Source organism: Gobius niger (assembly GCF_951799975.1).
Source record: "Gobius niger genome assembly, chromosome: 1".
Taxonomy (NCBI): Eukaryota; Metazoa; Chordata; class Actinopteri; order Gobiiformes; family Gobiidae; genus Gobius; species Gobius niger.
The window spans coordinates 37,197,078-37,221,711 of NC_136852.1; the positions used below are offsets into that span (position 1 = coordinate 37,197,078).

Below are 24,634 nucleotides of genomic sequence, written 5' to 3' on the forward strand. Positions count from 1 at the left end.
TATTCTAATGGCTCTTTTTTGAAGCCTATAGACAGTCATCAGCTGGGTCTTGTAGGTGTTACCCCAGACCTCAGTGCAATAGTTCATGTAAGGAAGAACAAGTGCACAGTACAGGATGTGTAGAGTTTTATGATTCAGTAAAAATCTACATTTACCTAAAAGAGCAATTGCTTTGGCCATTTTTGATCTGATGTTTGCTATCTGAGATCTCCAACTCAAGTTGTGACTCAGAGTTACACCCAGAAATTTGTATTGAGATACTTGATCAATTTTAACATCATTTAATAATAATTGTACTGGTTTTCCCCCTTTTCGGTTCCCAAACACCATCATTTTAGTTTTAGTAATGTTTAGGGATAGTTTATTTGTGCTGAACCACTCTCTAAGTTTGGAAAGTTCGGAGGTGATTTCATGTGAAACTAATGTATGATTTAGACTCACTGGCTGGACATTTGTCAAGCCTTTATTTGTTATAATGTTGATGCTTCTGGCTTACAATGAGATTTGTAATTTGGGGTTTTCACAAGCTGAGCCACAATAACCAAAATGAAAACAAATGAAGGCTAAATATATATCTCACTGTGCATGTAATGAGTCATATCATATATTAGTTTCACATTTGAATAACAGAAGTGAATGAACTTTTTCATGATCTCCTAATTATAGGACGAGCACCTGCAGGATCGAAAGCTGAAAGAACAATCTATCTGTAGATCCAAGTTTTGATGCAGTTGGTCCAGGGACCGGATTAAAGGAAGTGACTTTGTTTCAGCTCAAACAACAACAAAAGATATTTTTCTCATTACTTTTGCCCAATGTTTGCCCATTTTCCCTTTTTTTTTTTTAAATTGCCTCAATTTTTTCATTCACCGTTCCCTTATTTATTACCATTTTTTTTCCCCTTGTACACAATTTTTCCTTTATTTTGCCACAATTTCTCCTAATTTTCTGTTTTCTGGCTCTATATGACACATTTTTGTAAAGGTATCAGAAAAAAGTCTTATTCAGGTATCGTTAAAGCTCTGGTTTATAAAAATGTAATGGCACCAGCCCTACTCAACAACACTTCATTCAAAACATCAACAAACTGGCGTCCATCACAGATACAGACTTTTCTGACCGTGCAACATTCTGGGATGTTTTCCTCTAAAGCCGTGACTCACTAGAGGATTTTTCGCCTCTTATTGTGGATATAATTCCTGAAAGCACAGGCCGCTGATGCTGTCCAATATCTGCATGTTCATTCAGGAGGAGGAGGGAAACAACCAACATCCATCACCATCGGGGGCACCGAGGTGGAGGTGGTTCCTCTGAGGCGGAGGTGGTTCCTCTGAGGCGGAGGTGGTTCCTCTGAGGTGGAGGTGGTTCCTCTGAGGCGGAGGTGGTTCCTCTGAGGCGGAGGTGGTTCCTCTGAGGTGGAGGTGGTTCCTCTGAGGTGGAGGTGGTTCCTCTGAGGTGGAGGTGGTTCCTCTGAGGTGGAGGTGGTTCCTCTGAGGTGGTGGAGGTGGTTCCTCTGAGGTGGAGGTGGTTCCTCTGAGGTGGAGGTGGTTCCTCTGAGGTGGAGGTGGTTCCTCTGAGGTGGAGGTGGTTCCTCTGAGGTGGAGGTGGTTCCTCTGAGGTGGAGGTGGTTCCTCTGAGGTGGATGTGGTTCCTCTGAGGTGGAGGAGGCTGAAGACTTCATTCATCTCACGCTGGAGACTGAATGTGAACGTGTCCATTGTGAGATCAATAAAGTCTGACCTCATCTTTCATTTCCCTCCTGGATCAGTGACTAATCTTGAATGTGGAAGTAAGAGTTGTCAAAGCGCTGCAGGTAATAATAATGATGATCAGGCCACAGATCTGTGACCTCCTCCTCAGCTTCATCAAAGCCCTCAAATGTGATGTACTGTCCGTTTCTGGGCACAGTGACGGCGTCCTCCTCGCAGAACCTCACGCTCTCCCTGAGCTCATGGTCACCGAACCTCAGCACCTGAAACATAACACACCGCTTTAACATCTGGGAGACTGAGGGATTCAGACAACACCAGGGCAACACCAGGTGGAGCAGCTTGTAACTATGGTAACGGTCTTTATGCACATTTCTAGTCTCAGTTTGTCACAGAGTTCAGAGTCCTCTCTTCCAGCTCATATGAACCATGGTCAAAGTATTTCCTCATAAAGGCGTCCAAAAGTGGAAACAACACAAAGAAACATGTGTGTGATGTTGGTCAGTAGAATCAGAATCATGTGTCAGGTTTGTGAATCCGATCACTGTCAAATAATGATCAATGATCATTTTCTTTTTGGAAACTTCTTTGGTTCTCTCTTGGCGGGAGGTGTTCCAGGCATGTCCTAGTGGGACAAGGCCTTGTGGAAGGCCCAGGACACGCTGGTGGGACTATGTCTCCGAGCTGGCCTGGTGTGGCCTCGGGGTCCCCCCAGAACAGCTGGAGGAGGTGTGTGTGGATCAGGAAGTCTGGGCATCTCTGCTGAGGCTGCGGCCCCGCGACCCGGCCCCGGATAAAGCGGAAGAAAATGGATGGATGGAAAACTTCTTTAAACAACTGTTTCTCTCTCAGAGACAGACGGCTACGCGTCATACGTGACCGAGCCGAGGGGGAAGAAAACCCTCATTAGAATGATCATTTTCCCTCTATAAACATATTTATCACACACCAGTAAAGTCAGGCCATAATCAGGTCTGTGTGGATGGTTTTTACAGCAGATTGTTCAGCAGAAGCGAAAAACAGCACTCGTTACAATGGAACATGAAGCTAACATTAGCTTTGCTAGCTTCCTGGTTAGCATTGTCCACCTACTGATAGGCTGATGAAGTAGTTTTGGAGTAATTATATAACATTTTATCTTTAATGAAGGTTCTTGAGTCATCCTCTGTACTCTGTAGTTGAAGTGTTGAACGTTTCACCTCTCATCCAAAAGGCTTCGTCAGTGCACTAAGGTTCCGCTCAGCCCGCAGACCAGTTATAGACCACAGGGAGGAGCTCCGCTTGGCTTAATCCCTCCCCTCTATTAACAGCTCCTCCCACTCCTCCCATCCCCACATCTGTGTAATTTGGTGTGATTTAAGTCGTTAACCCTGAACTGCTTCAAACATGACCATATATGAGTGTAAGGGTTAAAGATTGTGATGCTTAAAGTTGTGTTTCATATGTTGTATGATTTTCATTGGGGTAAATCTTATTGTTGCATTTCTCAAACACCTTCTTCCTGCAATCGGCCTCCAAAAGCAACACAGATGCAAAAACCACAGCTGCTACTGGAGCACAGTCACCTGTATGTAAGAACCCTTTGTAGGTGTCGGTGTCTCCGTCTCCAACACTTCATGAATTGTAATAGCTCTGTATTGATCCAGGTCATCTCATACTGAGCCACTGGAATGTGTTAAACTACCAGACTAATGGTAATTAAAGCTGCAAGCGGCGATGTAGGCCCAAACTCTTGCACCGGCAAGAAAAGAGAAAGCATTAGAAAAGTGTCAAAGCCATATTTGAACTGGCAAAAATGTGATCGTTTACAGAGAAAAGTTGTAGAAAACAAAAACAATAGTCCCGTGCCGGGGCTGTGTCCGGCTCGGGCCTAATAATAATAATAATACATTTTATATGTTTGGCACCTTTCGCCTCACATCAAGGAAACAAATGAAAAGGAAAATGCAGAAACATTAAAGAACAAAAACAAGACAATGTAAAGTTCAGGCAAATGAAGATCTAGGTAAACATAATGTCCAGAGAAGACGGAGGCAGCAGGAGGTGACGAACCGTGTGGGTGTGAGGAACAACTCAAAAACCCAGCAGGAGAAACAAGAAACCTCAGGGAGAACCACAGAAGGACAGATCCACTCCCATGGAGGCTATACAGAACACTGGCAAATGAGTTCCTCAGTAAACGGGTCAGAACGTCCAGTTCATGTTGGAGCTTCAGTTCTTCTTGTCCAGTCTCTGTAGGCGGGGTTCCTCCATTCCTCCGTTAATAATTGTTCATAATAGTTCATAATTAATTGTATTTCAGCATCATTCATTTGGGGGAGACGTCTATGCCTTCCAGACTTCAGGCTATAATGACTGCAAAGGATTTGCCAAATATTACAAAAGGAAACATTTGATTTATATTGTTACTTTTAGTCCCTTAAAAAGTGGGAGGCTCGTATAAAAACGGTTGTAATTCCTACACCGTTCATCCCACTGGGATTAAATAGCCTCAAGTTAAAGCTGAAAGTCTGTTTCATTGAAATCCATTGTGTGGGTTTATTGAGCCAAAAACACAAGAATGGAGTCAATGTCCCAACATTGATGGACTTGACTATGTTACTCCATGATTCCATTTTCATATGTTTTTTTTTGTATCTTGAAACAACCTCGCGGCTCCAGTGCAGAGCCTCATGAATCCCTGCTCTATAAGGCTCCCGACCCATCGACAGTGATTTCAGAACTCACTGTACCAGATGAGAATTGATTTATAAAAGTAAAGTAATTACTGATGAAGCAGTTCAGTACCACAATAATAATGACGACTGCAGAGTAAACAATGGCAGTGTTTCATGTTGCTTCCTACAAACTGGTGTGGACGTCCTGGCCATGCTCCACACACTGACTCGTGTGTCAACAGCATCACTTTAACACATGTGTTTGCTTTGACCATGTGGTTCCAAAGTAAGTTTAATTAAGCCACTGTTTGTCAAGTGCACTTCCTGAAACAGAGACGACATCCCACAGCATGAGGAAGCTACTTAAATATCAATGAAATCAAGTCTTTTGTGACATAGTTTTACAGTAATACATTATTTAAAGTACTGTAGTAAAACTTCTAAAACACAATGTATCTCCTTTGGCAGAAAATGTATTAGAAATAATTGTTTAGAACCTTTATCACAGCAGTGAAACTCATCATTTCAACCCTAGTATTCCTGAAGATTGTGTCAAATGTGGTCAAGAAAAGGGGGCACTTTATCATTGTATGTGACAGGGTGAGGAACTTCAAATCTTTTGGAAGCAAAATTGTGCTCATTTCTGATGAAATTGAATTTAAAATGCCCTTAGATGGTAAACTCTGTACACTGCACATGTTTCCAAATAGCTTCAAATGTAATACAAAAAACAAGAAACTTGTCAATGTTTGGTGCAGGTGAAATCTGTTATTGCTCTTAAATGGAAGGACACATGTAGTAAAGTGGCAAGGTGTTGGGTTCACTTCACAACATAAGTCTCACAAAAATGCAGAGACAGAAATAGAAAAATAGGACTTTTATTTTGTTTTACGATAGGAGTTTGAATAAATAGGTTTTTCCATTAAATTTCCTTTATTTTAATTTTAAAATTTTTGATCGGACAGAACGGACTGGCAGTAACACAGCTACATAAACAGTAAGTCTATGCTATTGGTTTTAAACCAATCCACTAGCTGAGTTCACACACATGCAAACTACAAACCCAAATTAAAAAAGGCAAAAACAAAGCAAAACAAAAGACAGCCATGGCTGCAACACCAAAGAAAACACAAACCATTACTCATGAGCTTCCGTTACAGAAAACAGTACTGAAAATGTCATCCATACCTTGGCAATAAACATTTGTGTTGCTGTGGGACTGTCTACACTCGGTCACATTTATAGTGAAGCTCCAGCATATGGCCTCGGGTGGACCAACCATTCATGCTGGCAGCACTAGTGGACCAGCAGCACCCAATTCAGCCCCAGACAAAGCCACCAGCCATGTAGACTCACACCTGTATAGGCTTGCCCGGATTACAGCACCTTCAAGGTCCGTTGGTAAAATTCATTGTTAAAATACCACTTCATCACACACAGAAAGACCTGGAGTCAAACAGTGGATTAAAGTGATGTCCTGTAACTTAGCGCTGGAGAAAGTGACATGTACGGCCAAAGGAAGGACTTTAAAGACATGTGGCTGCCCTCTCTACGCCTTGGAAACACTTTGATTTGTAGAAAATGATTTTGCTGTAATTGAGTGAAGGGTGGGTTTTCGGGTGGGGGGGGGGGGATTTTATTTATTCTTGTGTTTGTGTGTGTTTTATATGTTTTGTCCTTAAATTGAAAATTTCCATAAACATATTTGTGAAAAATAAAGAAATAATTGTAGCTTCTTCATGTGTTTCCTTTTTCTTTCTCGTAACAGCCACCGACCACAGGACACGTCCACCACGCCTCACAGAGGAAGAGTCAATATTGTTTGACAGATTGAATTGTGCTAAAGGATAAATAAGTACTATGTACACACGTATTAGATATTTGCTATATCAAAGTTAGCATCTATGTCTAAAGACTTTAGTTCATAGAAATGTATTTTATGTCAGAAACAAATGAGAGCTCTTAATATATTTTCATTAACCCCATTATGTCAAAAGGATGATGTCATTGCAGGCCAAAGGAACAGAGTTAAAACAGGTCAGGTGTTGGGCAGGTCATTTAGCTGTGTTTGTATTTGCTCTTAAAATATATATTTTATGGATCATGGTTGATATTTCTGAAATGAAAGTCTTTAAATCCGTGCCTCAGTGAAACAAATAGGAGAAGACAATGTAAGAACGTGTGTTTTTTGCTGTACTCTGTGGAGGCAAAAATACATTTACTCCACAACAATAAAGGTCAGGCCCCCCATTCGCTTTAGTCAATCCTTCAAACTATTTCAGACAAAAAAATTGAACACTAAGTGCTTTACATATTAAAACCCAAACATCACATTATGGTTCTATGTCCTAACAAACCGCAACACTTTACCTTCAATAAATTCAAATAGAAAGCTCAAGAAAAGTTTCCTTCAAAGTTATAATCTAACTGTAGATCTTAAAACCAATTAGCACCAGAACTGGCACTAACGACAATGATATGGCAATGATGATACTTGTTTTGTAGACGAGCTTTGGGAACCACTGCCATTTAGGAATACAGTATAGCCTTCTATCTATCTATCTATCTATCTATCTATCTATCTATCTATCTATCTATCTATCTATCTATCTATCTATCTATCTATCTATCTATCTATCTATCTATCTATCTATCTATCTATCTATCTATCTATCTATCCATCCATCCATCCATCCATCCATCCATCCATCCATCCATCCATCCATCCATCCATCCATCCATCCATCCATCCATCCATCCATCCATCTATCTAAATGCTTTAAAAAGAAAATCTGGTAAAGAGTTCAGAGCTTTGACCATAATGTTCTGTCATTCGCACATGTAACTCAAGAATATTAATTAAAACGGTCATTTCGAGCGTGAAATAAGTAAACTAAACACTATCTGGGTGTTCCTGAAGTCAAACAGTAATGAGACGCTTGTACACAGAGCACAGTTTTGGAGATGGCTGCTCTTAGAGTATATAAGAGCAGAGCTTTGTGCTGGTCAGTACCTCAGACTGGAGGAACCAAGACAAGACTCTAAAGGTTGGCCTCTTCTTCTTCCTATCACTCGACCACTGACATTTCATGAACTAATCTGTATTTTCCAGGTTTTTGTTGCTGGACGTCATCGTCATGAAGCTGCTGGTTTTGTGTCTGCTCTTTGGGGCCGTACTGGCCCTGACCAGAGGTGAGCTTTAGAGGATTTAGACAATCATGTTCAGATGATTTGTGTATTTTCTACATTCCCACAAACTGTTATTGTCGTCTCCTGCAGCTGATCCATCTGAGGATAAACCAAAGAACGAAGGTGAGTAGCTACAAAAGAGATCATAGGACATTTGTGAGGAAGCTAAAGTTTACACATTAATGCTGTGCAATGGAATAAACTTCTCTTACTCTGACATTGGAGCTGAAGATCCCCTCCCTCCCCAACCCTGACCTTGTGTACTGTGTATATCCCATATCTTTGTGTATGTGCTTTGCCCTAACTTAAACCTGATTGTAGTTTTGCATATATTCTTTTGTACCCATGACTTCCTCATGACTGATATATTGTTTAAACTTTACAGAAGTGGCTGATCCAGAGTCTGTGGATGAGACTGAACAGACTGACGGTGAGTGAGAGCCTGTGTTCCACCAGAAAGTGACTTTGAACACAGAAGATCACAAAGTAACACGACAATGATCCGTGAAGTCCTAATCTTTTTGATCCTATATTGCAGAAACCGAGGGGACTGAGCTGAGTGAAGGTGAGTAACTCTCATATAACTCTGCAGTGGACATTACTAGACCTACAGAATATTTCGATAGACGAATAACACAGCTACAACATCCAACTAGGATTTCGTCAAGTCCATACATCCAAATAACATGAACTTGTAGTCTAGAGGAGAAGAGACAGAGCTCGCTGGATCACCGTGGTCGGATAGTGAGTGCTAGAAGATAGCAGGTACACTTACAAAACAGGTGCTCTTCAAGCTTGTAGGGACAGGCATACTCTGACAAAAAGAGATGGGCTGAGGCACTCTGAATCTGCAGATAACATTTATATGAGTGAGTATCTACAAAAGAGATCATAGGACATTTGTGAGGAAGCTAAAGTTTACACATTAATGCTGTGCAATGGAATAAACTTCTCTTACTCTGACATTGGAGCTGAAGATCCCCTCCCTCCCCAACCCTGACCGTGTGTACTGTGTGTATCCCATATCTTATGTCACGTCTTTGCATTGTCTTGTGTGTTAAATATAAATAAACTTGCCTCAATTGTAGTAAATCTTAACCCATGACTTCCTCATGACTGATATATTGTTTAAACTTTACAGAAGTGGCTGATCCAGAGTCTGTGGATGAGACTGAACAGACTGACGGTGAGTGAGAGCCTGTGTTCCACCAGAAAGTGACTTTGAACACAGAAGATCACAAAGTAACACAACAATGATCCGTGAAGTCCTAATCTTTTTGATCCTATATTGCAGAAACAGAGGGGACTGAGCTGAGTGAAGGTGAGTAACTCTCATATAACTCCACAGTGGACATTACTAGACCTACAGAATATTTTGAGACAAATAACACGGCTACAGCACCATCCATCCAAATAACATGAGCTTGTATTTGCTTCAGCTGAAGATGAGGACGGTGCTGGAAGGGGTAAGTGAAGCTTTGAGGTCTGTCGTTTTCATAAAGAAGCATCAATGTGACGAATCATTGGTCTCAGGCCCAGGTAACTGCAAACTGACACGTGTCTAAAGAATGCAGTAAGTGAAAGTACTCACAATGTTCTCTTTCATCCAGAGGTACTGCCTGAGGTTCGGCGCGAGTCTTGCATCCATCCACAACAGCAGAGATAATCATTTCCTCAGGCTGCTTGCCCAGAAGAGACTAGCATGGATCGGACTGTTTGATGCAGCCAATGTGAGTCACTTACAACTTTCTCCAACCAAATTTAACCTCTTAACTCCCACCTGAACCGAGAGCATTTTCCCCAGTTTGGCTTTACCCCAAATCCAAAAGCTCCTGGAAAAAAGCTGTGAAAAAGCAACAAAACTGAGACGAAAACAATGATGCAAATGTGACAAAAAAGTGAGAAAACATTGACAAAAAAGTGACAAGAAATGGACGAAAAAATGACAAAAATGTGACAAAAATGTGACAAAAAAAATCACAAAAAAATGACCAAAATGGGACAAAAGAAAAAAAAAAAAGTGATTTAAATTTGACCAAAAAAATTAAAATAAATTTGACAATATAAATAAAATAAAATTGACAAAAAATAAAAAAAATAAAAAAAATAAAAAGACAAAAATGTCAGAAAAAATGACAAAAAAATAATGAGTTGAATACCCAAATAAAAAAATGATGGGAAAAAAATCTGATCACTTGAAGAAAAAGATCCTCTTCGTTCAGGCGGGAGTTAAGAGGTTCACAAGAATAAAAGAGTGAGTGTGTTGGGTTGTTTTTAGGAACGATATTGGCTCTGGGTTAATTCTGGACGCTATAACTACGCCAACTGGTGTCGTGGGCAACCAAACAACTCTCGTCGATCTGAGCACTGCGTCTTCATCAACTGGTCAAGTAAGCCACTCTCTCTCTCTTATGTTATCAGGACGATAAAGTAAACCACAACCTCAACATGTCTCATCCTTTACAGGCAAGAAGTGCTGGAACGACTATAGATGCTCTGTTCGCCTTCCTTTCATCTGCATGAAAAAGTAGTTCCAAACTCCTGGGCTGCGACATGAGCACAAACCAGCCAGTTATGCTCAAATATCAACGCAAATCTCAAATCAACCGTTTCTTTTTCCCGCTACTTTGTAATCAAGGAGTGAATCGACAAGTTACATGTTTGAAGAGCTGCTCTTCGGGCCTCGTGCCTCACAGAGCAGAATGAAGGGTTTGGAAAAGATGCTTTTCTTCACTGTTCGTTCCTGTCAATTGTGATTAAAACGCTCAAGCATTCAAACCACGAGTCCACAAGTTTATTTGTTATTAAAATACACGTTTATGTGTCATTAGCACAGGCTCAGGATGTAAGAATAAAAGTTATGTCATAGGAGGTTTGACACAAAGGTTTTCTCCAGTCTAAGAAACACGACAAAAACCTTTCCAAATATCCCAAACCACTGAGATGCATAATCATCATTATTCACAGGAAACGCAATTTCATGAGTCTGATACATTAAAAAAGTAGTATCTAGAATTAAAATGGATCATTTTGGGCACTCACCTTGGATAAGAAAAGTAGCAGTTTGGATGTTAAAGTCAAGTACAACAAAACTAATTCTTTTCCCCTAAAATGTGACAACTGACCCTGTACGTCACACAGCCGCTTCACGGTGAAGTTCAAAGATAAAACTGGACTTTTTACAGTAAAATGTGAGGAAAGCTCGTCAGTCTGGGCTCGGTTTCTGAAGAACTGACCAGGACAAAGCCTCTTATAAGCAATAATGTACGAGCCACAGCGTCCCATCACTGCTTGACTTCAGGAACACCAGATTTGGTTTCATTTGCTTCTGTCATGCTTGATTTCAAAGGTTTTGCTAAAATCATTTATCTGTTCCTGGTGGGAACTTCTAGTGAACATCCAGGTAGACGAATGCTGAGTCTGATGAATCAGCTGGACATTTCTTTACAAAAAACGACTGACTTTTCGAGATTGATCCAATAATTGTTTAATCCACAGATTAAACAATTTCATTCATGCATTTTAGTTAATAATAAGTTACAAAAAGTTAATGTGTGTTCCTGAATTAATTGTGTTTAAGATGTACTGTTTAAGCCTGGTGTGAGCTGGGAAGGAAAGCATTAGAAAAGTGTCAAAGCAATATTTGAACTGGCAAAAATGCGATCGTTTATCGTCATGGAGAAAAGTCGAAGAAAACCAAAAACAATAGTCTCTTGCCGGGGACTGCGTCTGGCTCGGGCCTAAATAACACACTTTCCAATGTTCATTCCACATGATGTGATACTATTTAAACTAGGATGTTCTGTAGTTCGGACACTCCACTTTTAAGAGCTTAAGGAATAAAATTCTTAGCCTGGCAAAAGCCAGACTGACTTCATTCATGTATTTATAAATACATACTACAAAGAAAGTCTGGAATTGTGGTAATAGGACGCAATTTCCAAATCGAACTGGAGGCGGGGCTAACGATCGCAGTTTGAACGACAGTGAACCAATCAAACACAATCAAACACAAAGCGACTTCCACTTTGCGTTCACGTCCTCCGCCATGATTGTTTGTGTCCACACGTGTAGTCGAGTAAATGCTCCGGTGAAAGCCCTCAGAGCAGCTTCTGCTGTGGCTTTAAAGGATCTATATCCTGCTATTTTAGCCGTTCCAAAGTTAAGTATAGGCATGTATATGATATATTGTACCTCTACCATTATGGAGCACTCATTTTTGTGATAAATATAAGTGTTTTCTGGAGGTATTTTTCAAACCCGGAAGACACAACGCTTCCATTCAGTTAACTCCGCCCCCTCTCTCCGCACATACTTTACCGTAATATAAATAAACAACAATAAGTGAAATTGCTTCACGATGCAGTTATATGGAGTTGACATCTGCAACACAGCTTCATAAATGGCTAACACACATGCTAATATGCTAACACACATGCTAATATGCTAACACACAAGCTAACCCGCGTTTGGACTGACTCACCTCTCTGCTCCATCGGGTGTTTACATTATGGGACTCGCGTTGGTTATAAATGTGAATCCACTTTGAGTCAGGTGAAGGTTCACCAAACATCCATCAGAGACAGAAAAACAATATTTTGGTGAAAGTCGCTGAATCCCGGAGAAAAAAACAACTTCTGACAGGAGTGGCCTCTTCTTTAGAAGGTTGAATCATAGACTATATAAACTCCCGTCCTCGTAGCCAAATGCGCTTCTTTTTCTCCGTGACATTATCGTTAGTTAAAAATAAAGAACAGGTGTGTCCAGTTATAACGAGCTCCATCTTCAGCTGCAGCGCAAACATGACTGATCTGTTCAGACACTCAGGGATGTGTTTGTTTTGGCCACAGCTGACCTGGAAGCACCTCCGGCACATCCTTTCTTTTTCTTTTTTTTTTTTCCTTTATTTATTTATTTCTTGCAACAGAAATAATGAAAACGCTGTTTTACAAATTAAAATCCGTCCGTAAGCATAGAATTAAGACATTACATTACAGACGTCGAGCACTTCTGTTCCGCTGTTACGACACAACTGAACACTCAGTCGTTCACCAGGAGAGGGAGGAGCAGCTGCTCAGAGAGCATGATTCAGGAGGATTACTGAGAGCTGCGGGAATGAAGCCACAAACCACTCTGGGGGTGTTTTTGATAAGGAAATAGCATAACAACATGGCTAAAAGCTCCAAAAAGTCGATTTTGCATGATATAGGACCTTTTATGACAAGTCCAGCTCATTTAAAACAGAAGAAAGGGCACTGGGAAAAGATCGCTGTGTCGCGGCCGCCGGCATCTGCACTGTTTTGATTGTGGGAGGAGCGCAGGTGTTTATGGGAAATCCTGACGCAGAAGATGACGCACTGTTAACACCCGCCTCCCGCGCTATGATTGGCTCTGCCTGGTTTTGCCGGAGTCATGTATCTCTTAACATGGAGGATCAGTCTGGCTCGTGCCAGGCTACAAAACTCTGTCTTCATCCTCACTGGTGTCGGTGCCATATAGTAGTTTGACGTCTCATTATTCTGAAAATGTCCCATTTAGGGGGTGCCATTATCCGACATCTCGTAAGCAGAAAAAAACAGGCCCTAATCCTAACCTTTTTTTCTAAGGAGATGTCAGACTAATGGTGCCTCAGCTCAATGGGCCGCTGTTTGTCACATTCATTAAGGCTATATCCACAGGAAGACACAACCCTGATAGTTTCAGAAACTTTCTCTGTACACACGGAGAGCGACCAATGTAAAAAATGCAATACATTTTACTGCAACAGCTATAACCACAAACATTAAAACAACTGTCCATCTACGGACAAGTGCTACAAAGTAGTTTCTGTTTGTCCATGCCTTTGTATCACATAAACCAAATATATGAATAAAGGAACTGACCTGATCGCCCACGTGCAGAGCCAGAGCCACGTGATCCCACACATAGTACTGCTCACCCACATGTCTCTGAGTGAACAAGTTCTTATAGTAGTCCCTCGCCAGCCCACACCTGAAAGACACACATCACATTCATCACCTTTTTATTACCCGGCATTTTCCTCACACATGTTGAATTAGCATTAGATAAGATAAGCCTAAAAAACTGAAATCATGATGACAGCAGGCTTTTAATCTTCACTTTTAACAGGCTGAGATGGTGTTATACTTTTTCAGAAGATAAATATTGATAGAATTGTGTCCAGGTCATCCAGGGGTGAGGCAGGGCCGCTCTCCGAGGCGTAGTGTCGCTCGGGATTGGTACAGGAACTCTATAGCCCACTGGACCTTCGGGACCTCCACACCCGATACACAGTGGCTTCTACTTGCTCCCCCCGGTTAGTTTTGCACCCGCAGCCCTGTTAGCCTGCTGCTCCACACGACCCAGACCAGAGGCAGAGCCAAGAGAGTGTTTATACTTTCTACGTAGAAGGCGCACCGGCACATACACAGATTATATAAATGCCATGAAGCTGACCAAATGTACCTTGCCATACTTTTACATAGAGCCTTGCATAAACATGTCCGGTAAACCGTTAGCTAATAAATGTATGCATTTGTAGGAGCAGATCCGAGAGCTGAAGGCTTCTCTGTGATCGGTTTGGTGCAGTAGGTAAAGCTCCTCTCTGTCCACACCTGTGAGTTCCGCTCATGGCCTGTGGTCTCCAGACGAAGTGCGGCTCAGGCTTCGCTCTGTACGCACAGATGCTGCTCTCCTCCAGCAGGGGGAACCGTCTGAACTTCCTCCTGTGGCTCGGCCTGTGGACCAGCACTGCATACATCACTTCCTGTCTGTAGAGGACGGTGCGATAGACTCTGAGGACCGGCCGGGCTCCTCTACAGAACTGCACACACACACACACACACAGCAATAATCATTAACACAGAAAGAACAGAATATATACGCTAATATAAAGTTCCAAAAGTCTGCAGAGTCACCTCACCCATAGGCGTAATTTACGGGGGGATAGGGGGGATATCCCGCGCTGCGACTGTCACTGATCTTAAAAGCCCACAAAAGTCAGAAAAACATTCCTAGCAGAGGGTCCATGCAGGGCATAGAGGGATGTGTGCACTAAAGAAAGGGGAGGGCAGGGCCAACAGGATCGACATGCACTCTGCTCTATTGGCTTCAGCTGTAGATGAGCTCTATCAGCCTGTGTCTGTCTATAGCAAAGTTAAAGTATTTCTAATGAGCCCAGTTTTCCTGGTTTCACTCCTCTGTCAGTGGGACTGAGCGGACTATAGACTTTTACTTTGAATGAATGAACGTTACTCTAAAATTATGCCCATAGGTATTAGTTATGATCCTTGGATGATATTAGTCTATAATCAGTCTATAATCTTTTCAGAGTTACAGCCCTGTTTGGGACCAAAATGTCTTGATTTCATATTGTTGTCCATCAGTCTCTTTAATCATCGCTCTCCAGGTGCTCACATGACTCAGAATGCAGGAAACTGCTAGCCTGGGAATCCCCATGCTGCTGTGTGCACTCAAATCGTTTGGAACTGCACAACAGCCTGGGGACCGTGGCGGAAATCTTTGCATGGATTTGGGACCAATCACAGAACGAGGAGACACAGACGATGACGAGCTATTCCGCATACAGAAGAAATAAAGTTTATTTACAGATCCAACATGACAGCAGCGACTCCATCTTTTGATCAAGCTTTAGGCCGTGTTCTAAACAGTTTAGCTCCAAACTTTACAGCGGGTTCGTCACACGTCATCTGATACAATAATAAGATTGGCCATGGCGACTGCAGACACATATGAGAGACATTTAGCACAATAGACGGCTATGGACAATCCTAAACCACACCTCTCCTACAAGGAAATGAACTGGTGGCTCCAGACTAAATATAGCTTGTGATACTTTGTCTGGGGATAACCAGGCGAGGAAACTGCTTGTATTTGGCTCTAAGTTTTCCGAGGCGAGTCATAAACTTTTGGCTGGTTCTGTGTGTTATGTTAAGAGACTGATGCCTCAGCCTTGAGCTGGGACAGACGGCTCAGAGAAGTGTCTCTGCGTATACGATAACAGTCAGTGAGAGTGTGAGGATACCGGTTTCAGCCGGAGAGATAAGGGATAAAGAACAGAGCGACCTCAAGGACGTCTTTGTCTTTGTCTGTGCTGTGTCATTAAGTGCTCAAAACGGAGATTGGCTCTTATGCTTCTCCTGCGTGTTCAAATTGTTATTAGTGTCACGTGTTAAGTCCTCCCCTCTCCTGGTGTGAATCTGTTTCTCTCCGTAACTGGTAACCCTCGGATGTTTTACAATGTTAAAGAGGGGGTTTGCTTTTTTCAGTCACATAGCACCAGTCTATAACTGCGTTTCCATCAAACAAAATGCAAATCTTTTCAAAATGCGCTAAAGCAAAGCGTATAACAGATGCGAATTTTACGTGTTTCCATCAAGCTGTTCTAGCGAATAACGGCACTGTTGTAACTATGGCAAACCAGAGCCAAAGATGGAGACCGGGCCACAATCTCATCCTCTGTCCAAACAAACCTGTCCTTCTTATGCTGGGTTTACACATAACAACGACAAGTCACGAATCCACATTCGTGCCCGAGGATCACGAATGTGAGTGATTTGGGGCAGAGGTTTCACGCGCCGCCACGAACTGTTGCGACCTGTTACTGCGTGTTACGATTAATGGCACGAATTATTACGCACGGTCACGAATATGCGTCCCGCACTGCTGCGTGCTGTTGCGAGCTGTTGCGAGTTATTGGGAATTGTCGCGTTCTGTCAAAAATCTGTCAAGAATTGGGCGAATATGGACAAGATCGCTGCCGCGCACACCGGGGTGGAGGCGGAGCAGGGACGTCTCGCTCCGCCGTGCGCCCCTGACTCGTTGGGCTCTCGCCAAATCGGGTTAAACAAAAAGCAAAGAGACCAGCTCAGGCCTGTCCATATACTGAAGAATAGCAATAGTTTTTCAGTCTATGGGACAGTCACACCAGTTCAACCCCGCTCCTGTCAATGTGTAACACGGGCAAACGCAGACTGAGTCTATCAGGACAAACACATCAACAAACGCACGCGCGAATGTCAGATTAAGTCAGTGCAACAGCTGCACGACTTGGGCTGACTTTACTCCACAGAAAAAGCATAAAAACACTACACTCACTGTGCACTCGATCTTCCTGGGCACTTGCTGCTCTTAAACCTCTTTATCCAATGATTCTCACTCGTCTGGTCAGTCCTCAGCTCCAGTTGGAAAAACTTTATAATAGACAAACACAGGCCTGTCTTCACCTGCCCCGCGCTCATCGCCGCTTGTTTTACGTGTCTAAGGTTGTAAATAAGCCTTAACTTATCTGTGGTGTAGCTGCTGCAACCACGCGCTGTTGTTTTGGTGCGAGGCAGCGTTCAGGGACAGCGGGAAAGGCGCATTTACTGTCCCTTTTTTCCCCACAAACGCGGGGAAAATCGTGACAAATATATAACAGTGGGGTTCTCCAGCGGGGGGGCAATAGGGGTGGCAGGAACTGGCTCCCAAACATCAGGAGGAACGACCGCAGGAGGAGGAAAAGCACCTGAGGAGCGGCGGCGGCAGGTGCTGCTGTCCCGGGCCTGGAGCGCGGACTGGCCGAGTTTGTGAGACTTTTCTTTTGCTGCTGCAGGTCCGAAAATGTACTTTGCGGCGTAGCTTGTGTTTCCATCAATTATGTGCGTGAAAACAGTGATTCTGCTCTACGAATGCTGTACGAATGCTGTACGAATGCTGTACGAATGCTGTACGAATGCTGTACGAATGCTCTACGAATGCTGTACGAATGCTGTACGAATGCTGTACAAATGCTGTACGAATGCTGTACGAATGCTCTACGAATGCTGTACGAATGCTGTACGAATGCTGTACGAATGCTGTACGAATGCTGTATGAATGCTGTACGAATGCTGTACGAATGCCCTCACGCTGAATTACGAAGCGCCACTCCTCATCACGAAAGGACACGCTCCGCTGCGAACTCCACGAACAGCGGGTGAATCGTGTCATGTCACAAACTGATGCGTTCTGTTAAGACTCCCATTAAGGCGCATTAAACCCTGCATAAGCAGCCATGTTACCATGGAAACGACGCTAGCACCAGCGTCTGTTTATTCGCTTCATGACATTTATTCGACAAACTGCGTTTCCATCTCGCAAAATACGCATCAACAGTTATGCGCACAAATCAAAAAAACACCTCAAGCGAGCGGATAAACTTTTTATGCGAATTAAGAGTTTAAATGCGAAATTTGGTGTTTCCATCACTCGTAAATTATGCGCAACTTCGAAATACGCATTTTAGTTCAGTGATGGAAACGCAGTTTATAGGCCTATCACACTACAATGATGACAAACCTTCTGTTGGTCTGTAAATGCAGTAAATTAGAACTGATGACAACAGTATAGTCCAAAATGCTATGCTAATTAGAATAACTGCCTTGTATAAAATGTCTCTCTCAAAATGGCTGTAGTGAATGTCTTGAAATAGGCCTCTGACTCTTTCCGACACGCCCCCTCCACACGCTGTCTGTGGCATCAGTGGGGAGGGGGTTCTGCTGAGGAGCAGTGGTTGGTTACTCGGCTGGTGACGAAAGTTTGGAGGCGTCTCCAGGAGGTAGGGGCGTTCCTAGGAGGACTCAGGCAAACCTATCCCTAAAATGGCCGCCATCAGAGTTTTTACAGATTACTCAAAAATACGTGAATGTGCCAAGGCAACACTTCAGCCATGTTTTTAATGAGGGAATGACATAATAACATGATGTAAAGCTTGAAAAAGTCAATTTTGCAAAATACCCCCCCTTTAACACTGCTTTGGGTTGACCTCGCCATTAGGCAATGCAGGCAGCTGGTTAGGGCCCCATGAACAGGCCCATTGTTCATAAAATTGCATCAAACGCGTGACATGCACAGTCTTTAATGACTTTGGTGCTGCAGTTACAGCGTCTCTCCACCAACACTCTGGAGCTCTATTTATCCCCCTCCTCCTCCTCCCTCCTGCTGCTATAGGGAGTCATAGCTCCCTTATGTTAAAGGGATGTTTCAGGATGTTTGACATAGGGCCTCATTTCCTAGTTATCCAGACGGTTGTTGATTTCTGGAGATATTTTTTGGGTAATTCATGCAATTCTTATATTTGAAGAGTTTTGTGGCGCTAGGCTAATGCAAGGCTAGTGCAGGTCTATGGTATCAGCTAGCCTGCATTAAAAACAGTGTGACCCGCTCCACAGAGCACCTGAGGCAAATCACTTGTAACACCAGACTAACCATAAATGTCTGTGTCCATAGAAGAATTTTAACCATTTTGCTTTTAAAAAACCTTATATTTGAGCAGCATCTGCTTCGTGGGTGTATAAGCGACGCGGTGGCGGAGTGATCTGCTAGAAAATAGTCCCTCAAAATGCGATCTTTCATGTGATGCAGGTCAGTTAGAATCGACACAGACATTTATATGGTTAGTCTGGTGTTACAAGTGATTTGCCTCAGGTGCTCTGTGGAGCGGGTCACACTGTTTTTAATGCAGGCTAGCTGATACCATAGAAATGCGCTAGCCTTGGATTAGCCTAGCGCCACGTAACTCTTCAAACATAAGAACTGCATGAACTACAAAAAAATATCTCCAGGTATCAGCAACACTCTGGATAACTAGGAAATGAGGGCCTATGTCAAAAATCCTGAAATATCCCTTTAACTTAGAATGAGCAGTGGACAGACAGCACTCATGGCTCCACCACATTATAAAGGGCATTCTGGTTTGAGGCCCTTGATGCCGTTGCTACGCCACTGCCTGACCTGTCGCCTCCCTGTCTTCCCTCTCTTGGAGATGTCCCAGTGTCTGTATCACGTGTCTGTCCCTCTGTTTGTTCACAAGTATAAATAATAATTCCAGGTTAATGAATCTGTTCACTAACAATAAAACTGATTCTGACAAGAACTCATTCCTCCCCATTTCAGTGGGTCTCCTGAACTCGGGCTTAGGTTTTGTAATGGTTTTGTTGTGAAATGTTCTGTGTTGAATGGTACGTCCTCCATTATGTCCTTGGTAAATGGACTCAACTTGTAAAAAAAAATGTACAGTAAGGAACCAGTCACCCATTCACTCTCTCATTCACACAACAATGGCTTTGGAATGTGTTGCATCTCTGGCTCTCGCAGACAGACTCACCCATGAGCTGTATTGGTCCAGGACGTCCTCGAGGCTGAAGGTGAAGCGAAAGGAGCCGTATCTGGAGCTGGAGCTGAAGGCTGGAGACGTGGCAAAGTCCTGGAGCTGAACCCTGGATGGCCTGATGTTTTCCTCTCGTCCTCCAGGGTGAACCAGAGTCATGTTCCTGTGCTTGGCGGCTCTCAGCTCCTTAGGAAAAGCCGTCAGGCTGAACCACACCACCTTGGGCTCCTGAGGGTAGTTTGGAGGGGCTCTGAAGCCTCCGTCTGCGCTGATGCCCTGCAGGCCCTCGAGGTCAGTGCTGTGGCTGACGTGGGACACGTGCAGCTCCGGCCTGGGGTAAGTGGGAATGTTTCTCTTTCTAAGATATTGATGGTCAATATCCACCTGCTTTAGATCCCACTTTAAGTCCTCCAAAGACAGGTGCTGTCCATCACTCCTGTAGACCTCCATGGCAGCAGAAAAAGGCTGGTTTTAGAAGGTTATGGTCACAGCACATCCACGTAAGCAGTTTGTCCTTTTGAATGTGTAATCCTGAAAACACAGAAATGAATAGACATTATTCCTCCCACTGTACTTACTTCTACTTCTACTCGAGTCAAGCTGTAATGAAGTATCTCTGCTCTTACTTGTGTCTACGTGGGGCAAAACCTACCAACACTATAAACCTCCTCCAAACACATTCCCTCCTGCATGTACATAGATAAGTATTCTCAGTGAAGGAATTCAGAGGATTTTTCTTCACATAATTAATGAAATAATAGGAAAGTGGTGAGGGTCGTGTTAAAGGGGGGGTATTATGCAAAATGGACTTTTTCAAGCTTTCCATCATGTCATTATGTCATTCCCACATTAAAAACATGCCTGAAGTGTTGCCTTGGCACATTCACGTATTTTTGAGTAATCTGTAAAAACTCTGATGGCGGCCATTTTAGGGATAGGTTTGCCTGAGTCCTCCTAGGAACGCCCCCACCTCCTGGAGACGCCTCCGAGCTTTCGTCACCAGCCGAGTAACCAACCACTGCCCCTCAGCAGAACCCCCTCCCCACTGATGCCACAGACAGCGTGTGGAGGGGGCGTGTCTAAAGGCTCAGAGGTTCTTAAAGAGACAGAGGCCTATTTCAAGACATTCACTACAGCTATTTTGAGAGAGACATTTTATACAAGGCAGTTATTCTAATTTACTGCATTTACAGACCAGCAGAAAGTTTCGTCATCATTGTAGTGTGATATAGACTGGTGCTATGGGACTGAAAAAAGCAGAATACCCCCTCTTTAAAGGCACACTGCATAGCATTTTGGACGATACTGTTGTCATCAGTACAAAACCTGATCCCAATGGGCACTGATGTCATTACTGCAGTGGGTAATCAAGAATGGATCTGAAAACCCAACCTGTCTAAATCTCCATGGAGACGAGCTGGAGACGTACTCACTTCTGGTAAAGCTACAGTCATGTCCAGAGACTGCAGATGGAAAATAGCGGCTCTGCTAAATCTGGTACAAATCATCTTCTTTTGTAAAGACTTATGGTTTTGTACATTGTCCCTGTTTCAATAAGCAATAAACTAACTAATCCACATTTACACCAGAGGAATTACAGCACATGAGCGCAGGAGAGCAGCATATACGAGGAACTGTTTCCATTCTAACCAACATGATATTTAGCATTGTTGTATGTGCGGCCACACGGCACGGACTTCAGATATCCTTCTAAATAAGCTTCCTGTAGATTTTTTGAAGCACACAACATGCGCAGTGTCCTTGTGTGTGTGACGGATGGAGAAAAGTTGATTGTGGAGGTGAAAAGTACAGCAGACTAGACAATGTCAAGAATATGCAGCTCAATCGCCGCGAGTTCAGGAGACGGTAAGTAAACAGTGGCAGAGACTGGAACAGAGGCGTAGCTTTAGCTGCTCTGACGCCGTATAAATATGTGCTTCTAAAAGTATGCTGCACATACGTCACATCCAGTCACAGCTCCTGAGCCGCTCACAACAAAGGCACAGGTTTGATCGTTTTTGAGCGACATGATGAAAATATCTGTCACAAAATAAACACGAGTATTTCAATATTATTGGGTAAAATTCTGTGTCAGAGAAAAGTAATTAAACTATTATACTGTCACCAAATAAACTATTTTCATACCTGTCCTCGGCCACTGCAGAGGCACATCTGTACCTATAGGTTATTTGTATGGCACATGCAAAAGCCACATTTAAACATGGACTATAACATCCCATGTATAGCATAAAGTTATCAGGGCAGGCACTGAAATCAAACACATCTCATATTAGATCAATGACCTTGTATTACTGGGGGGTTTGTGGACAGTGTAGATGCGTGTCCATGTCTCTGCTAACAAGAATGCTAAGCAGCAAAGTCGTTCTTGGAGCCTTTATTAACCCAAAAGGACAGCGTGAGGACAGGACAGGAGAGAGAGTCTGCAGGTTTACCAGAACAGCCAGGTACATATAGCACAGAGGCTGATTTTACTGCCCTAAAACAAAGAATCTTTATCCACTAAATGTATGACATGACGATTCTCTAAGATATATTCTGATTTCCTTTGTTACTCAGGTCCCTCTGCTGACCAACATAAGATCACACACCTCATAACTCACGGCCCTCTCTATTGCACTATGTCCGCATTTAGATCCACTGCACCACTTATCACTGTATCACTTTATATCACTTTATCACCTCATGCACCATATGCAAATCCAATCCTGTTGTTCTATGTCAACTGTTGTCGTCTACCATATTTTACCTATTTTTATCTTATTTATTTTAATATTCTTATGCATGCCCCTAAAGCCTTGTAGTTTAAAGTTTATAGCTTATTTTCATCTAAACTCTGTGTTATATGTTTTTTATGTTTAATGTTGCACGTCTCACCAAGAAAAATTCCGAGTTTGTGAACCCGTTTACAAGCAACGGCAATAAAAACTATTCTGATTCTGATTCACTGTAATACCAGAGAGCTGCTCTCCCACTGTACAACTAGAACAACACTCTAGAGTATTTCCAAATGAATGCATAAAAAGACATGTATTTCCACACCGCTTACCGACCACAGAGGCTAGATTATCCCGGCTTCCAGGTGTTTGAGACAAAGGACATTCTGCACAGATGTCACGCACACAGCTGTATCTGTCACTCTAAGCTAAACAACAGAGAAGACAAAGTGCTATCAGTCACCTCGAGTCTCTCTCTCTGAAACCAACAAATCAGGTTCGAAATCTAGGAGTGATCTCAAAAACATGGCTCAGATCAGAGGAATAGTGTCAAAACCAGAGACTTATCCATGCATTTGTCTCCAGCAGGTTAGACGACTGTAACGGCTGCAGAACATCCAGAACCAGGAAATACGAGCATATTAGTCCAGTGCTCCGGTCTCTGCACTGGCTTCCTGTCGCTCAGAGAATAGACTTTAAAACAGCTCTGCTTGTTACAAGTCTTTTCAAGTCCATCTCTGACATGTTAGAGCCGTATGAACCATCTCGGGCCCTGAGAACTTCAGGGAGGGGCCTCCTGGTGGTTCCCAGAGTCAGGACTAAACACGGTGAGGCTAAAGCTAAAATCTGGAACAGTCTTCATGAGGATGTGAGACAGGCCTCACCTCTGACAATGTTCAAATCCAGGCTGAAAACAGTTCTGTTTGCCCGTGTATGTGACTGAAAGTATTTTATCTGCACTCTCGCCTTTTACTGTAATTGATTCATTTTCTGTTGATGTTTTTATTGATTCCATTGTTTGTTTTCTTGTAATTTTATGCAAGTGTGAAGCACTTTGAATTGCCTTGTGTATGAATTGTGCTCTACAAATAAACTTGCCTTGCCTGCATTTACATACCTCCACATACATGAGGTAATCATCACATTAACACTTCCTTTCCCTGCTGACAGTTGACAGTTCTTTTATTTGGTTCTAAAACTGCCCCCCCGGCTTTACTTTTAAACATGATGAGACTTGCGTTTAGGGCAGGGCAGAGTCGAGTTATACTTTGGTGTTTCTTCTAAACAATATAATACGTCACATTCTTTTCAGGATGTGTCCTAACATCACTCAGACAGACTGAGGAACAACTAGTTTGAAATAAATTTTCACTTGAAATGATCTGGAGTCTCTTTACTCTTGGGGTGAGGAAAGTGGATGTGTCCCATTTGTGATGTTCTTTCTGTAATGCCTGACACTCAGCAGCTTAGGATAAATGTTCAATTTCACTTTTCTTGTCTCAGACTCAAACTCAATGCAAAAAGCACAGATATTTGTGTGTATTTGAGAAGGAATCTGCCTCAACTCCTTCCCTGCTTTTATACTTTGAACAATGTCCCACCGACAGGCCTTTGTAACAGCTCCTGGATCCATCCACTTTTTCTGAAGAACTCTAATGTACAATTTAACCTCTTAACCCCCACCTGCACCGCGCGCACTTTCTCCAGTTTGGCTTTGCCCAAATCCAAAAGCTTTTTTATTTGTTTTTTTTGCATCAAAATAGCGACGAAAACGAAGATGAAAATATGACAAAAATGCAACAAAAAAGTGACCCAAAAAAAGCGTCAGAAGAGCGACAAAATGTGCCGGAAAAGCAAGACGAACACGACTAAAACGTGAGGAAAAGAGATTTTTAAAAAAGGGAAGAAAAAAATGGGAACAAAAAGTGATGATTAAGCAAAAAAAAAACAAAAAAACACAGGGACAAGTGTGAGCTTCCATATGAGGCGTCTCACTGTGGCTTTGAGATTTGGGTAAAAGTGAACTGGAGAAACTGCGCTCGGTTCAGGCGGGGGTTAAGAGGTTTGAAGAGGCTAAAACAGCAAAAGTCCAACTCACCGTGTCTGTGTGAGAGATAAAAGTCCATGTGCTGAAGCTCAGAGTCTGTGTTTGTTTCTGAGGAAGTGAAAGTGACTTGGCTGAGAGGGGGCTGGGCT

At 42.8% G+C, this 24,634-nt stretch overlaps 1 protein-coding gene and 1 long non-coding RNA gene across 3 annotated transcripts; one reads left to right on the forward strand and one right to left on the reverse strand.

Annotated features, from left to right (window-relative positions):
* Positions 1-1,710: 1,710 nt before the first annotated feature.
* Positions 1,711-20,229, reverse strand: LOC306968401 (uncharacterized protein). Of its 2 annotated transcripts, none has more exons than XM_079563748.1 (4): positions 19,701-20,229; positions 14,170-14,378; positions 13,438-13,531; positions 1,711-1,972 (listed from the first exon to the last, which is right to left on the reverse strand). In XM_079563748.1, the coding sequence occupies exons 1-4, from the start codon at positions 20,151-20,153 to the stop codon at positions 1,772-1,774; spliced, it is 957 nt and encodes a 318-aa protein (XP_079419874.1). In that variant the 5' UTR covers positions 20,154-20,229; the 3' UTR covers positions 1,711-1,771. The 2 variants fall into 2 exon arrangements, with proteins under 2 accessions (XP_079419874.1, XP_079419873.1); XM_079563747.1 differs by having other exon boundaries at positions 13,438-13,546.
* LOC306968528 lies at positions 7,510-7,976 on the forward strand. Its single transcript, XR_013793263.1, has 3 exons — positions 7,510-7,558; positions 7,646-7,678; positions 7,941-7,976. It is a non-coding gene; the product is annotated as an uncharacterized lncRNA (long non-coding RNA).
* Positions 20,230-24,634: the final 4,405 nt, after the last annotated feature.

Coding starts and splice junctions, on each gene's coding strand:
- LOC306968401 (XM_079563747.1), bottom strand. CDS start 20,153: ATGGAGGTCTACAGGAGTGATGGACAGCACCTGTCTTTGGAGGACTTA. Junction 13,547..14,169: donor GCCATGAGCGGAACTCACAG/GTGTGGACAGAG, acceptor TGTGTCTTTCAG/GTGTGGGCTGGCGAGGGACT. Junction 1,973..13,437: donor CTCTGCACGTGGGCGATCAG/GTCAGTTCCTTT, acceptor GTTATGTTTCAG/GTGCTGAGGTTCGGTGACCA.